General features: G+C 41.2%; 1 protein-coding gene across 4 annotated transcripts in view; it reads left to right on the top strand.

The window, feature by feature from the left end:
- LEF1 (lymphoid enhancer binding factor 1) overlaps positions 1 to 15,877 on the top strand; it is a 117,652-nt gene that overhangs the window by 71,471 nt on the left and 30,304 nt on the right. For 2 of the 4 annotated variants that reach the window (XM_065877781.1, XM_065877782.1), the window contains exons 4-6: positions 6,657 to 6,789; positions 13,917 to 14,007; positions 15,633 to 15,716. In XM_065877781.1, the coding sequence (XP_065733853.1) occupies positions 6,657 to 6,789; positions 13,917 to 14,007; positions 15,633 to 15,716 (308 nt within the window). The remainder of the gene's footprint in view (positions 1 to 6,656; positions 6,790 to 13,916; positions 14,008 to 15,632; positions 15,717 to 15,877) is intronic. The other 2 variants (XM_065877784.1, XM_065877783.1) reach the window with 1 other exon arrangement.

The following is a 15,877-nucleotide window of genomic DNA, read 5'->3' as shown; positions in this document are numbered from 1 at the left end:
CCTGTGAGGTATTAGTCTATCCATTTTACATATGGGAAAACCGAGATTCTGAAAAATTAAGTGAGTTACCTAAGCATAGCAGTTAACCGGTATTTGAATGTTTGAACACTCTGCCTCCAGTGCCCACGTACTCGAATATTAAACTGTATTATTACTCATCTCATCCACTTGGCAACCAGAGGCTGCTGGCACTGTCTGGTTTTGGTTCCTTGGGATACAAGCTGTGGACTTCAGAGGCTCTAACTTGGGTCCAAATCCTGTCTGGGCCGCTTAACATCCTGTGTGATCTTGTATAAACTGCTTGCCCTCTCAGAACCTTGGCTTTCTTCTCTGTGTAACGTAAACTGTAACACCTAACTTAGGGGTGACTTTAGGTTTAAATGAGGAAACCTGTAGGAATCATCACCTTATAGAGAAGTGGGAACACGGAGGGCGCTTCACACCTTTTCATTTTATCAGCAATTCCATCAGTCTGTTTGGAGTCCTGCTGGTGACATCAGTCTTTTGCAAGCGGCCCGTTGTTCTGTCCAGACCCTTCACTACAGTTGAGCCCGGGGCAGGCCATGCTCAGCCGGCAGGGTGGTTTGGAGCAGCAGTGGAGAGAGCAGCTGAGTAGCGAGCAATGTGGGGCAGGACAGTCAGGGACGTGGGTGCCCAGTTGTGCCAGCACAAGTTCTCTCTCCTCTGATCATTACTTAGCTGTGTCCAAAAGGACTTATCCTTCTCATCTATAAATATAGAGATGATACCGCCCACCTCTGTGCATGGGATAGAGATATATCTCTGGCATGAGCCAGAGATATAAAGGCATGGCCATAATGATGGCACTTACTGGGTGTCCAATGCATATTAATTCCTTTCCCTACAACATGTTCCTTCCTCTCTTAGGGAAAATATTCCAGGTGTCCAGTAGAGACCATCCCTTTGCCTCCAGAGTTGGGCTCGTGGAATACTTGTCCTTTGCGAACCTTAGAGTTTTATCAGTTCCTGCTCGGGAAGTCTGCAAAGTCTGGGACCTCATCATTATCTGAAAAAAGCTGCTGCCTCTCAGCCGGTAGTCATCTGAGATTTGACAGCCGCATCAGATCTGAATCAGGTGTTTAGCTTTGGTGGATCTCAGGAAAGATTTCCAGTACCAAGTATTACTTTTGAGTTCTAGCGAATGCAAGAGTCACTGTATCCTATTTGGGCAAATTAAATCTGCTGCTCTTTGTGGGAAGGCTTGAGAAGCTCAGATTCTCAGAAGAGGACGGGAAGGCACGATATGAAATTACGTGGCTTCTACTTCACGAGCACCAGACTTATTAAGAGTTTAATAAAAAGTAAAATGCCACTATAACGATTTAGGCCAGATGAAATTCCTCATCTCCGTAAGTTGGTGGAGTGTCAAAATTCCCCTGGATTCGGCTATTACCAGGAGGACTATTGATAAAATGCACAGCCAGTTGAAATGGAACTCGGGACCTTTATGCACAGCCAGATCCCGCGCTGTGGGTTTAGTGGAGGTGTGGAGATGTGCACAGCGGGAACTAGCCAGCAGGCCGGCAGGTTTCCCCCCCCAGTTACTCCACTTACCAGCAGGCCCACGGCCTTAGCCAGGAGGGAGCTGAACCACGTTTTAGTCCTTCCCAGACCACATCCTCAGAGGCTGACGACATTCACGACAGCTCGAGTTATCGCCAGCGGTGAGTGGGTCGTTTCTGGGAATACTGCTTTGGGGCTGACTCTCCGGATCCCTAATTGGCACCCACTTCGTGTCCGCAGGAGGTGTGGGTCTTATTGGCCGTGATGCCGAAGAAGTCCTTACGTGCAGGGACCAGCCTGGGTGGCAGCCAAGCTAGCTTCCTTGGAATGTTTTCCAGTCCTGGAGAGAAAGGTGGCTGTTGAGTCTCCAGCTCTAACCACTTCTACTAAGGTGCCTCTTTGTCTGATGTGATTCCTGTGCGGGGTACAGAGACCACACGGGCATTTCGTGGATGTCACATACTGTCAGCTATGGCCCAGATGGTCAACTCGGTGTCCAGGATTTTATGAGCTGGGCTCTTCAGGGAGGCCGCATGGTCTACTGGTAATGAACGTGGCCTCTAGAGCCAGACTTCCTGCATTTGAACCGAGCTTTGCCACTTACTAGCTCTGGGTCCTCAGGAAAGTTACTTACCTTCTCTGTGCCTCAGCCTCCCCTTCTGGAAAAGGAGGATAATGATAGTGTCTGCCTCAAAGACACTTATAAGGTGCTTAGTACATAGGAAGTACTCGGCTAACTGTTAGTTGCTGTAATTATTATGTGCTTCGCGGGTAGGGTGGCCTGATGGTGGTTTTTCCAGTTTGGGAAAAGGTTGCGGGATTCCTCCTGAATGGCCACTTGTGGGTGCTGAGTGTAGGCAGGAGAGCTGTGTTCTCGAATCCACCCTTGATCTTTTCTACCCCTTTTCCAGTACCTGCTCTCTCCATCGTTTTCCTTTGCTCCCCTGCCTGCTCACCTGCCTGAGATGCCTAGCTGGAATCAGGAGATGAAGGTCTGTGGCCGGGCTCAGCTACTTGCTCTCGTAGGAGTGTAGACAAGTCACTGAACCTCTCTCTGAGCAGGCGTGGAGAATTTGGGACGACTTAAGGCTGCCAGGTGTCTTGTAAAGGTGAATAATTGTGCATGCTGTTTTCCTGAGATGATCAAGGAAAGGACACACGTTGAGAGTACCGGGTGGCTCTCCTCTGGAAGCTTAAGACTTACCTGACTGTACCTGTGAATGAAAAAGAATCGAAATGATTTTTGCCCTTCCTCCCTCCCTTACAGGGAGCTGTATGCTGGGAAAAGCACCAGAGCGGGAGTCAGGAGACTGGGGTCCCATTAGGTACAATACTAGGTGCACAGTTCCCAGCACAGAGTAGGAGCCAGAAAGATGGTATTTCTCTACTGCTTGGTTCCACTCTTAAGTGCGCCTGGGGGTCTCCATTCCCATTTTCTTCACAGTGGCCCTGTGTTAACTGGAGTTGTGTAGTGAGTAAGGTTGTCTTACTGTAAGTGTTGACAGTAGTCATGGCTTGATCACCCATTCCCTGGTGACCTCTGTTTTTCAGCTTCCTGTCTTAGAAAATAAGGATCTTGGACTAAATGAACTTTCGGTTTCTTACAGCTTTAATGTGATACGAAGGCATATGATTAGATATACACTGCCTCTTCTATCACCTGGTTCCTCTTCTTCATAGCACTTGATGTCGTCTTTTCAGATTTTGCTTGGGGTTTTTGTTTTGTTTTTTACACATTTATTTATTTAGCCTCCAATACCCGCATCCCCATTTTCCAGGCCCCTAGGAAGGAAGCTGCGTGAGAACAGGGACCTTGTCTGTATTGGCCATCCGCACTAGAATAGTGTTTGGAACATTTTAGGTGCTTAGTGAATATACACGTGCCCGCATATATACCTGTAACTAGGCATTATAATGTAGTTACGTAAGTTTGTCTATAGAAGCCAAGTAGTCGATTAGTTATTTCTCTCCTCACACACTCCCCTCCCCAATATACAGCACATTGTCATTTGGAGATGAGAAGACTAGAATTAAGAATGGTTATGTTGGGAGTTTGGGACTGACATGCACACACTGCTGTATTTAAAAAAGATAACCAACAAGGACCTACTGTAGAGCACAGGGAACTCTGCTCAATATTATGTAACAACCTAAGTGGGAAAAGAATTTGAAAAAGAATAGGTACATGTATATGTATAACTGAATCACTTGGCTGTACACCTGAAACCAACACATTGTTGATTCCAATATAAAATAAAAAGTTCAAAAAAAAGAGAAAAAACCCTAAGGTGGGCGATAAAAAAGAATGGTTATATTGTCTGTCTTAAAACTTAACGCAAAGTCGCAGTGCGTGGCTTCTCGCCTTGTGTGTGCGTGTAGCATCAGAGGGCAGCAGCTCCTGATGTCAGAGGAAGCCCACTGTTCAGGGCTGAGGACACTCGACTGTGAGGGCGACATGCCGAGCATCCGTGGCGTCGGTTGGACCCTTTTGTATACGTAGCAGAGGTGACCAGCAGGAGTCAAGATATAAACCCTAGAACTGGGCTCGCTCATATTATTGAGATTTCATATTGCTTTTATTATTTGGCCACAAAAATAGACATAATCCTTGTTGGCTTTAGCACACCTACTAGTACTGCTTCCGCTATCCATCTTGCAAAATATAAGACAAGGCCAGAGCTTAAATGAAAATCCTCAGCTTCTTATCTCCTTCCCACAGGAAAGCAAATCTGTCTTGAAAGCCGTAAAATTAAGAGGAGAGCAAGGATAGCGATAATTTAACAAAAATTCATGGCACCGGATTCTGAGCTATATGACTGGAGGGATAGGTCAGACATCAAGAAGATGCTGCCTGCTAATGCAGGTCCCTTAAGGTGGTGCTCTGGAGATGAGAAAGGCATGCAAAATAAATACATATTTTTTTTCCCCCAGAAGATTTCTGCAATGCTTTTTTAACTACCCCAAGAAAATATCTAAGTACATTGTTTGGCGATTATGCTTCTTAGGAAACTTCTGAAAAATGAAACTCAAAGCAGTTATGCTAAACTATAGTTGAAAAATATTCATTTTAGCATTTGGGTGTTGCGATTTTTGCTGTATTTAAAAGGGTTTATAATAATAATATTCTCACACCCACCCACCTCCCACTTCCGCTAGCATTCTAAATATTTAAGAAGCATCCATTTAGCATTCTAAGTATTTAAGAAGCTCATTCTGTGTATTTGACAAACTGCATCATTAACCCTTGAAAAGCACTGAAAGACTTTTTTTAACCTTTTACACATTTATATGCATAGATGTCTGCAGAAGTGTAGGGAGAAAAGCATGTGGCTTTGATAATGGTGCTCTATTTAATAAACGCCAAGGGCTCTGTGAGCTACGCAAGTTCTGCCATTAGAGGGAAGCTGATAATTATAAAATAGGGGAAAGTCTAGTATGGATATTTATGTTATTGTCTAAAGAAGTGTGATTTTTTTTTTCCCCCTTGCTTTTTTTTTTTTCATCAGTTTCTTTTGGGCGCAGGTTGTAATGATAGGGTGTAGAGAATCACTATTACTAACTGTAAAGAGAATTAAGTGTTACTAGGATGATCATTCCTAATTTTCCTGAGAGGATGGTTTTTCCTGTTGGAGCCACGTACCGTTTATACCTAATTTGTAAAAAAAAAAAAAACATGAAATCATCAGCGTACAACGGCTGAGGGCCCATAACACACAAGTGTGTGTGTTATGGGCCCTCAGCCGTTCAGATATGTCCCTACATTTTAAGCAGTTTACACTGTGCAGTTTTCAGGCACTTACATTTTTAAAATATTTGTTGAAACAGATATTTGTTTCCGGAGAAAGTGATTTCGTGTACATTTTAGTCTGTAGTACAGCAACAGTCTCACTATTTCAAACTGGCTGTGGTGAAGGCATGTCTGAACTAGTGAATGAGAGAATAGTTACAACTCATTACAGTCTACTCCTCTTAAATTCACAGGTTACTTATTACGGTAGCGTTTCTAAATAGAGATCTTCCCGAGACTGCTTGAACGAGGAGATGAACTTAAAATCAGGAGTGTATTTTGCATGTATATAATTGTGTGGAGTTTACTCTCTTGGGGGGGTGGGTAGAGTTCCTTTTAAAACAATCCCCTGATTAGGTTAAACTGCCTGAATCTTGTTTATATTACTGATTTGCTTTGTAGGCACTTTCTCGGGGGCGGGGTCAACTTTAGCCAAGCAAAAGAATTCCAGATTTCAAATTGATGAGGTCCAGATAAATAACCTGAACCTCTAAAACGGGTTACTGTTTTAGAATTCCAAATTAAATAATAAAGTTTACTTTTAAACACATATAAGACATATAAAATATGTTAAAATATAAATGCTAACAAGTTAGAGTGTTCTGACAAGCCATATTTCACATTATGCGGTTAAGCTCAAGATGGGGAATTTGCTCTTATCAATTAAGACTTCTAGGAACTGAAGAACCTGAAGGTGAACTGAGCAGCTCTAAAGCATAATGAATGATGGTCATGCTTGATTGACAAAACTATAAAACTATATGGTATAATGTGGTTCTTAAAGATGTACAACTCTAGAATTATGAAGTTTATAAACTAAGGTGATACCAATACAGCAGATTTATATATACTGGGTTGTTTTAAAAGTTGCCCTTCAAGTTGACAATATTTATTCATTTATGTATTCTTGGAACAATATTTATTGAGTGCCTTTTTTATGCCAAACATATATAATGAATAAAGAGTTTATAAAACATTCACAGCTTTTGCTCCAGTAGCTCTTTGCTGACTCTAACCTGAGGAGATAATCCAAAAGGGGAATGTAAATATGTATGTTTAGAAATTACGTCCTATGGAATAATAGTGACCAACCTAAATCTCCAAAGGGGCCTTGGTTAAATAACTGGTTGTTTCTTGGTGGGATTATTCGTGTACTTGAGCACCGAACATGAGAAAATCCTGAAGATCTAAGTGAGTAGAGCAGATGATTCAGTTGTCCAGGTCTGGAGAGGAGGATTCTCGGGTTGTGCTGGTGCCCAGTGACTGCTGTTGTGTGACTTCTGCAGGGAGAGGAGACAGGAGCTGGGCGTCCATATTAACGGCTGTCCTTGTGGTTACTTTGCAGTCAAATAAAGTGCCCGTGGTGCAGCCATCCCATGCAGTCCATCCTCTCACCCCCCTCATCACTTACAGCGACGAGCACTTTTCTCCAGGATCACACCCGTCACACATCCCATCGGATGTCAGCTCCAAACAAGGTGAGAGCCCTGCCTCCCTCCCCAGGCCGCTTTGGATAAGCAAGGAGCCTCATCTCATCAATCTGAGTGACCTCACAAGGGCCTCCGCCCCCGTGTCACTGGGTGGGTCATAATACAATTGTAGGAGAAGAATTTACTTCATAGCAATTTCTTTTTTTTTACATCTTTATTGGAGTATAATTGCTTTACCTCTTTATTGGAGTATAATTGCTTTACAATGGTGTGTTAGTTTCTGCTTTATAACAAACTGAATCAGTTATACATATACATGTGTTCCCATATCTCTTCCCTCTTGCGTCTCCCTCCCTCCCACCCTCCCTATCCCACCCCTCCAGGCGGTCACAGAGCACCGAGCTGATCTCCCTGTGCTATGCGGCTGCTTCCCACTAGCTATCTACCTTACGTTTGGTAGTGTATATATGTCCATGCCTCTCTCTTGCTTTGACACAGCTCACCCTTCCCCATCCCCGTATCCTCAAGTCCATTCTCTAGTAGGTCTGTGTCTTTATTCCTGTCTTACCCCTAGGTTCTTCATGACATTTTTTTCCCTTAAATTCCAAATTTTTCCCTTAAATTCCAAATATATTCCATATATTTAAGGAAATTTCCTACAAATTTCCATAAATTCCATATATATATATACCGTGTTAGCATACGGTATTTGTCTTTCTCTTTCTGACTTAATTCACTCTGTATGACAGACTCTAGGTCTATCCACCATATATATATATATTTACAGAATATATATATATATTCTGTAAATATATATTACAGAATATATTCTGTAAATACATATTATATATATATATATTCTGTAAATATATATTAATATATATTAAAATATATATTAAATATATATTTAAATTAAATATATATATTAAATATATATTCCATAATATAATTTCCAAATATATTCCATATATTTAAGGAAATTTCCTACAAATTTCCTTAAATTTCCATAAATTCCATATATATATATATATATATATATACATACCGTGTTAGCATACGGTATTTGTCTTTCTCTTTCTGACTTACTTCACTCTGTATGATAGACTCTAGGTCTATCCACCTCATTACAAATAGCTCAATTTCGTTTCTTTTTATGGCTGAGTAATATTCCATTGTATATATGTGCCACATCTAATAAGCATACAAGAATTTGTTGTTGGCTTCTTTTCTTTTCAGGATTAAAAAAAAAGAAAACAGAACAAAAATATTGAAGGGTCATTTCAAAGTGACAGCTCTGATGATCTATGATCACAGTGTAAACCAATATGTTATGAAAATATATTACAAATTCAGTCCTCAGTGCCCCCTGCCGTATTTGTTTATTTTAGCATGTACTAGGTGTTGATGATAGTGTTAAAAAAAAAAAAAAAAGGTAGAAAAGGGACAAAGTAGGAGATTGTTTTTTCCTCAAATGTTACCTTTTTGAGCCTTTTGTGATTTCTTTTGGTCTTTATATCCCTGTTGTGTTTTCTCCTCTCTTTGTTGTTTCCCAGCACCAATTTAGATATAAATATAATTAAAATACAAAACCATCTCTGTCTAAAGTCAAAGCAACGTGAGTCTTATTTTGCTTCTCTACATTATTACCAAGTTCTGCTTCCGTATCATTTACAGAGAAACACACATCATAAGCGGTCTGAAAAATCAAGACGCCTGTTTTCTAACCTGATGGGTGTGGGTGTGGGTTCATACACACCCGACACAAAGCTCGGGTTCTCCAAGCCTTCTGGTCATGTCAGCTTAGAGCAGACTTTGAGGGGGAGTTTGTTCACAGGATAGCCCTTATTCTTCCCACGTACATACATCCTTGGACCTCAACGGCTCTTTAGACATTCAAAATAAAGGGTCCTGTAAAACCACATGAAGGCAGAGAATGTATATAGGGGTCAAATGTGCCGCCTCCAGCACTTCACCCGTTTGTCCAGGCCTATCTTTGATCGATAGTGAACAACAAAATATAGTAAGTATGTAAAAAAAAAAGTGGAGTTCAGAGGCTGGGTGTTTTTCCCACTGCTGTGAACACTTCTAGGTTAAATATGTATCATGTTCATTTCCCACCTTTATTAAAAAGACGACTCTTTGAGGACTTAGTTACCGTTGGACTTCGCTTGAGTGGAGCCCAGGTACCTTTACTTAGAGAAGGCAGAAATCATCAAGGCTGATGTTTCTGGGTTTGTCTCTGTTTTATTCCTCATTTCCAGTCCTTCCTCTCCTCTATTTCCTTTTGTCAAGGACCTCCAAAGAATAAGAAACATCAGAGACAGGTCTGTGAATATGTAGTGAGAAAGGGAATTAAAATAGGCATCTTAGGAAGAAGGCTGAGTTTGAGAGGGAAGCTCAAGAATATGACCTTGGCCATGGCCAAGGGGGACCATATGACGAATATGACCTTGGCCGTGGCCAAGGGGGACCATATGACCAATATGACCTTGGCCGTGGCCAAGGGGGACCATATGATGAATATGACCTTGGCCATGGCCAAGGGGGACCATGTGACCAATATGACCTTGGCCTCTGAGGACCATAAAGATGCGGATGACAGTTAAAGATAGATATAAAAGCCCCGAACAAGCTATTAGCAAAAATAATCCCACAGCATGTTTTATTTAGTTTTAAACCGTTTATTTACTTAACAATTACATAGTACTTACTATATTCCAGTCCCTGTTCTGAGCGCTTTGAAACGGACTTGTTTAAAAGAATAACATGATAAAAATTTTTAAAGGAGTAACACATGATGGTTCAGAAGTTGTTCTTTCAGGAAGTCTAGGAGAGTTCAATTTTTTGTTTTGTTTTGGTTTATAAAAATATTTATTTATTTATTTATTTTGGCCGCGCCGGGCTTTAGTTGTGGGATGCGTGTGGGATCTAGTTCCCCAACCAGGGATGGAACCTGGGCCCCCTGCATTGGCAGCGCGGAGTCTTACCCACTGGACCACCAGGGAAGTCCCTAGGAGAGTTCAGTTTTTTGAAACAGACAATTTTCTGACTAGCTACCAATTACAATTACACTTTCTCTTCTGTTTCCATATCTTACGGCTACCCTACCTTGTTTTACCTTGCTAATTGTAATTTATATCATTACTCCTCAAACTTTTTTTTTTTAAACAAACTTTTTAGAACTAGAGAAGGGACTAGTGGGCATGAACAGAAATTGTCTGCTTGCAGTTTCTTTGAAGTATTTTGTCCTAAAAATTCGTGTGATTTTTGCATTCTACTCCATACACAGTTTACATTTGTTTTAATATAAAAATCCTGTTTTTAATTACTTATTTTGTCCTGGACTTCATGTACCTCATCACCGTGTAGTTAGGGGGCTATAAAACCTTGGTTTGAAAAGAACTAATTTTTAAAAAAGTACTAATTTACATGATTTTGAGTTCATATCATTATATTTGGGTACATTGATCACCAAAAAATAAGTATAAGGGAAAAAAAAGTCTAAGCCTTACTGGATCTCTTGCATTTACTCTCTTTCCTCTCCTTCTGCCTGCCTTTTGGTTATATCACATACAGCTGGTTATAACATGGTGGTACTGAGTTGCTGATTTCAAAGTTCCTTGGGAAGCTGGCTAGCTTTATCCCCCCCCAAATCCAAAAACAAGAATATCGTGTTCATCCTCTAACCCTAGATGGAATTATCCGATAAATATAAACTGCTTGTCAGCAGAGCCCATTCTCATTTGTAGGAAAATAACTTTAGGTTAATTTCCTATTAGGAAGCGTATTAGGTTTTACGTTTCCCTCGGTGTGTGTTTCGGGATAGGGTGTGGGGTGCAGGTGTGTAGGTGTAGTTAGTTGTAGGAAAAGCAAGGGAAGCTAATACCTATCATTTTGTTCCACTCATTGTGTCTGATAAAAATGTTAAAAGGAAAGAGCTTTTAAGGAACACTGGGTTTATGTACCTGTTCATATGTTTGTATCCTTGTAAATAACAACAAACACTCGACATAGTGTTTATACTATATACCAGGCACTTCTCAGTACTATATACGAATGCATTTATTCCTCACAACAACACTTATTTCATTTTCATTCTGATTTTACAGAATAATAATTAAATAACTTCCTCAAGGACATATAGCTAGTGAGTGGCAGAATTACTGTATCCATGAAGTCTGATACCAGAATCATTTTAGCTGTGTTTATAAAAGTTATTTATAAAAGTTAAAAAATTTTAAGGATATACTGCGTAGAGCCTCCAGAATCTAGTTAAGTGTTCAATAAATACTCATTAAATGAATGATGTGAAATGTGTCTAAAGTAGCACAGGAGTTGGTAGAGAGGCACACACTTCTAGGAATCTTTGGAAACGGGATCTTAAAACAACAAGAAGCTATTTAGAAAACACAGATCCACTTTCTTCTACTCATGTAATGACCTAAGCCACATCGTGTATGTACGTGCAAAACGGTTATAGTGCTGACCCAGCATGGGGAATGGGTCCATTTATTTCACCTGTTCATTTGTTTAGTCGCTCAGAAGTATATTCAGAGCCTCCTCCGGAGACAGCCATAGTTTGATGCACAGATGGGGAAAACACGGTCTCTTTTTTCCAAGCAGTGTACAAGGCTCAGGCAGGAAACCATTTGTGCAACCTCACTATAAAGCAAAGTGAAGAATATCTTAAGTACCATGTTAAAAGTACAAATGAAAATGCTGTAAATTCAAAGAAGAAAGATTTCTCAGAGCAGTAAAAGTTAGAGAATGTTCCATGAGAGAGAGGTATCGGAAATATGAGTAGAATTTTAATAGGAAGAGTCAAATTAAATACCCAGCATAGGAACTAGCATGTAGCAGGTGCTAAGTAAATGGTAGTTCCCTCCTTTCTTCTTAAGCAGTGAAACCAAATCCAGCTAGTTTGTATTTTTTGTTCTGTCAGATTACTCCCACACAGAATCACTAGTTCAGCCTTCTCCGTGTACTCAGAACATGGACTAGAGTGGAGAGCAAGGTTTCGAGCTTGTCTGCTTAGAGACATGTGATTGAAAGCAGGCTACTTCCCTGCATCCCAGAGATAAGATCCCAGGACAAATCGCATTTTTTAGGTCCCACAAAGGGATTAAAGGAGACAATTCAGACAATTCCATCTCTAATTATGATTTTCAAGTTCAAATTTCCGCAACGTTTTCCAAGTTCTTCTGAGTTGGCCTGGTTTTTCTTTTCAAAACTGAGCAGCCCCCCTGCAGAACCTGAGGCTTGGAGAGGTATCAGAGTGTCAGAGTGAGGGAGGCAGCGAGTTGGAGAAACTTCCCCTGTGCTTCTGATACGTCAAGAATCACCACTGTAGGCACCCCTGCTGCCCCTACCTCCCCAGACCCAAGAAAAAAATCCCAGAGTATGAAATTTGGGGTCTACTGTGACCAAAAGAAGCAGTATTTCTCGCTTTAAAAAAAAAGGGAGATTTGATGGTAACTCTGCTAAGGTGAACTTCCAGCTTCCAAAAAGCAGCTGCCAGTGGTTCTGCTTCAGTGGGAGAGAGTGGATCCGCAGAATGCCCTAGGTCCCATTGTATGCAGTGCTTTTGGTGAATTGATGATATAAAGGAATTAAAAGAATACTCATTAAATTTGAAAGTGATAAGAGATCAAAAAAGGAGATTTTAGACTATTCTTTTAAAAACAGTAAAACCTCAGATGATCTCCTGTAAACTCTCTGTTAAGTGAAAGATTAAAGACCTTTCTCTGAGAGTTGAGAAATAGTTTGTCCTAACTTCAAAGTCAAATTAACATCCACTTTGAAGGCAACACTTCTTAAGCCATTCCCATATGCTCAAGGCCTTCAGTATCTTTTAAGATCCAAATGAAATTCATAAACATTTTAAATAGTAAAAAAAAAAGCAGCATACTTAAAGGGCATCTTCTGTATACTCACCTAATTTGCATACCGGCTAATATAATTACAGCCACTGAATGCATATGCTGGGTGTTAAACCTGGGAATGTGTCTTTGCACATGGTAATGGCCTTTTAAAGCCAGATTAGCTATGTAAAGAAACTCATGTGGCTCTTTTCTGTTCGGAAGCACTTTCCCCCAAATCTAAATCTAAGTTTTTATTTTGCATTTTTATGTGTGCGTCTTAGCCCTTCTTTTCTGTACCCAAGGTAAGAGATATAAACAAAGAGGTGTCATCTGGGACTAGGATTAGGTACAATCTTCAGGTGTTTTTTTTTTTTTTTTTTTTTTTTTTTTTTTTTTATTGCGGTACGCGGGCCACTCACCGTTGTGGCCTCTCCCCATGCAGAGCACAGGCTCCAGACGCGCAGGCTCAGCGGCCATGGCTCACGGGCCCAGCCGCTCCGTGGCATGTGGGATCCTCCCTGACCTGACTGGGGCACGAACACGTGTCCCCTGCATCGGCAGGCGGACTCTCAACCACTGTGCCACCAGGGAAGCCCCTTCAGGTGGTTTTTACAGTTATAGGGCAGTGTGCTCCAGGGAGTGCGAGCTCAAGAAACAATTTGGTGGCACTCTCATTTTCTGTGGAATACAACTAATCCAGAACAGCTTGACCTTGGAGCCCAGAGGACTCAACTTGATGAAGAGCTTAGCTGGAGCTGAAGTGGCAGAGACCAAATGAATCATATCAAGTATGACCATTATGGGGCTGAAGATGATTTCTAATTAATCTTTGATCCTCTGAGGTATCACATTTCCCAAATCTATGTGTCCATAAGGGAGCCAGTGAAAATCTGAAAGTAGCAATTTACCTAATCCTTGAACACCATGGCAGGCCTTCTACTTATGAAGGGCTGTCATTTTCCATTCTACACAAAAACAATTGTCTACCATTCTCCTGACCAAAGTGATATTATAATGAGGGCAAACGAAATAATTTTAGAGTCTTATTTGGATGCCTGTTTTACTAGCAGCATATTTACTCTTTCAAAGGAACTCCTCAAGATGTACTACCTTAATGCCTGTTTTCTCAGATGCTGAAATCTTGAGAAAAGCTAACAAACTGACTTCTGTTAAATGGATCTGAAAAATAAATACTGTTTCATTCTAGTGCTTAAGTATTAATGACATCACGCATTTGCTTGCCTTTCTATTTCTCTTAAAGTCGAATGTCCTATGAATCTGAAAACTCTACCTCTCTGTTGTTCTTTTTAATAGGCATGTCCAGACATCCTCCAGCTCCCGAGATCCCTACCTTCTATCCCCTGTCTCCGGGTGGTGTTGGACAGATTACCCCACCTCTTGGCTGGTAAGATCCTTCCTGCAACATTTAGCCAGGCGTTTGAACACGTGTTCTTCTACTTCCCATTCATGGAAATTAGCTTTATGAATGATAACACTGGAGTTGAAGAAGCTTCACATCAACAAGCAAGGTGCTAACTTTATTTCATTTCAATTTAAAAGATTAAAAAACATACAGACTTTGAAATGGATTGAATGCGTTTGCTAATATGTGTAGAAAATGGCTGTGTAGCATTTGCTTTGAAGCTTATAGTTTTATGGATTCAATTTGTGGCTTTGGGCATTTGCTATGCCTGTACAAAGTGTTTAGTGTGGATTTTTCTTTTCTAGTTCTTTATGAACAACTTGTATTTTTGAAACATAACCTTAGATGTATTGAATATCGATCTTTGCTTATAAATGGGCAAGTGAGATAAATGACAGATAACTAGGGAGAAATGCAAGTGCAAAAGCATCTTTTGAATTTTAATAAAATAAGCACCAGTTTGAGTTCAGAGGCATGAAAAACTGATGTTTGGACTTCTCGTTGCAGAATCCAAATGCTCTCTATTTTGTTATTTCTGAAAAATCCGTAACATTCCTTTCAAATTTTTTTAATTGTAAAGGTAAAGGAAAAGAAATGTATTTAGGGAAGAAAGAATCACTGCATGTGATGTAGCCTATTTTTGTCATTTTATTGTTAGCGTGCAGCTTTCCCTGTTCCCACTTCCCTTCCTCTCCTCTCCCCACCGCTCACTCCATGGACAGAGCGCTGCAACTTCGGCAGATATTTTCTCTCCTTTCTTCATCTGGCTCTCAGTCCCCACAGCTCCCACGTCAAGGCCCCAGTTTCCCTCCCTTGACATCCTTAGATTATCTCTTCTTCATAAGGAGGCTCATCCTGCCATGGAAATTCCAGCTTTCCCTCTTCTCTGTGCATTAAATCTCTCAGTCAATAACTCTGTCTGCATTTAATTGATTACGCAGATATTTTCAAAGCTACATCAGTTATTCTCTCTGAACTTAGCTACTCAGGGGCAATAATCCTGGGCCGAGTTGCATCAGTGGCATCTGGAAATAAAGACCGTGTAAATGCAAAGTGTGAGATGTAGGAAAAGCAGAGGGAGAGATGGAATTCTCAGAGGAGAGAGAAAATAACTCCGATGAATCGATCTTTTATTTCTTCCCTGTAGCATGGATATATAAGGGGGGGGAAGTGCAGTGTTTTAAAAACTTTGTTCATTTTTATGTAAATATAAACTTTTATTTCCTTCTTTCTTCCCTTCCCTGAAATGCTCAAAGATTCTGATAAAGAATCTACTAACCTAAAAGGAGTATCTCACCATTCTCAGGTTCTGTTATATTCAGTAAAAACATTGTTTACCTGTTGTTCAAAGCATTCGTGGGGATGGGAGAGGGGAAGGGATAGACGACAGGTCGTTCACGGACTGCGGTGGGAGATTTCCTTCAAGGCAGACGATGCTTTGGTTGGGCGGAGGGTGTCCAGGAAGGGAAGGAGACGGGTGACTGAAGCAATGCCCTGGTAACACTCCCCCCAAATTCTGGTTGAGTTCCTCCCCTCCTGAAACTCTTAACTGCTGGTTGGTAAGTCATGCATTGTCATTGATGGGTTCCTTTCTTCTGTGACCTCAGGCAAGGTCAGCCTGTATATCCCGTCACGGGAGGCTTCAGGCAACCCTACCCATCCTCCCTGTCAGTCGACACTTCCATGTCCAGGTAGGTGGAGGTGGAACCGGGCGCTCCAGGACAGGCTGCCCTTCCTGCGCTTGCAGCTCGCGCGCCTCTGCTTGCCTCTCGGTCCTGGCCGGGCGAGTGCACGGCTCGGCCCGCGCGTCTGTCTGCGCAGGGTGCCTGGCTCCCACACTAGGCGTCCCGGA

This window comes from Phocoena phocoena, chromosome 5, assembly GCF_963924675.1.
Source record: "Phocoena phocoena chromosome 5, mPhoPho1.1, whole genome shotgun sequence".
Lineage (NCBI taxonomy): Eukaryota > Metazoa > Chordata > Mammalia > Artiodactyla > Phocoenidae > Phocoena > Phocoena phocoena.
This window is presented reverse-complemented; position numbering and strand designations above follow the sequence as displayed.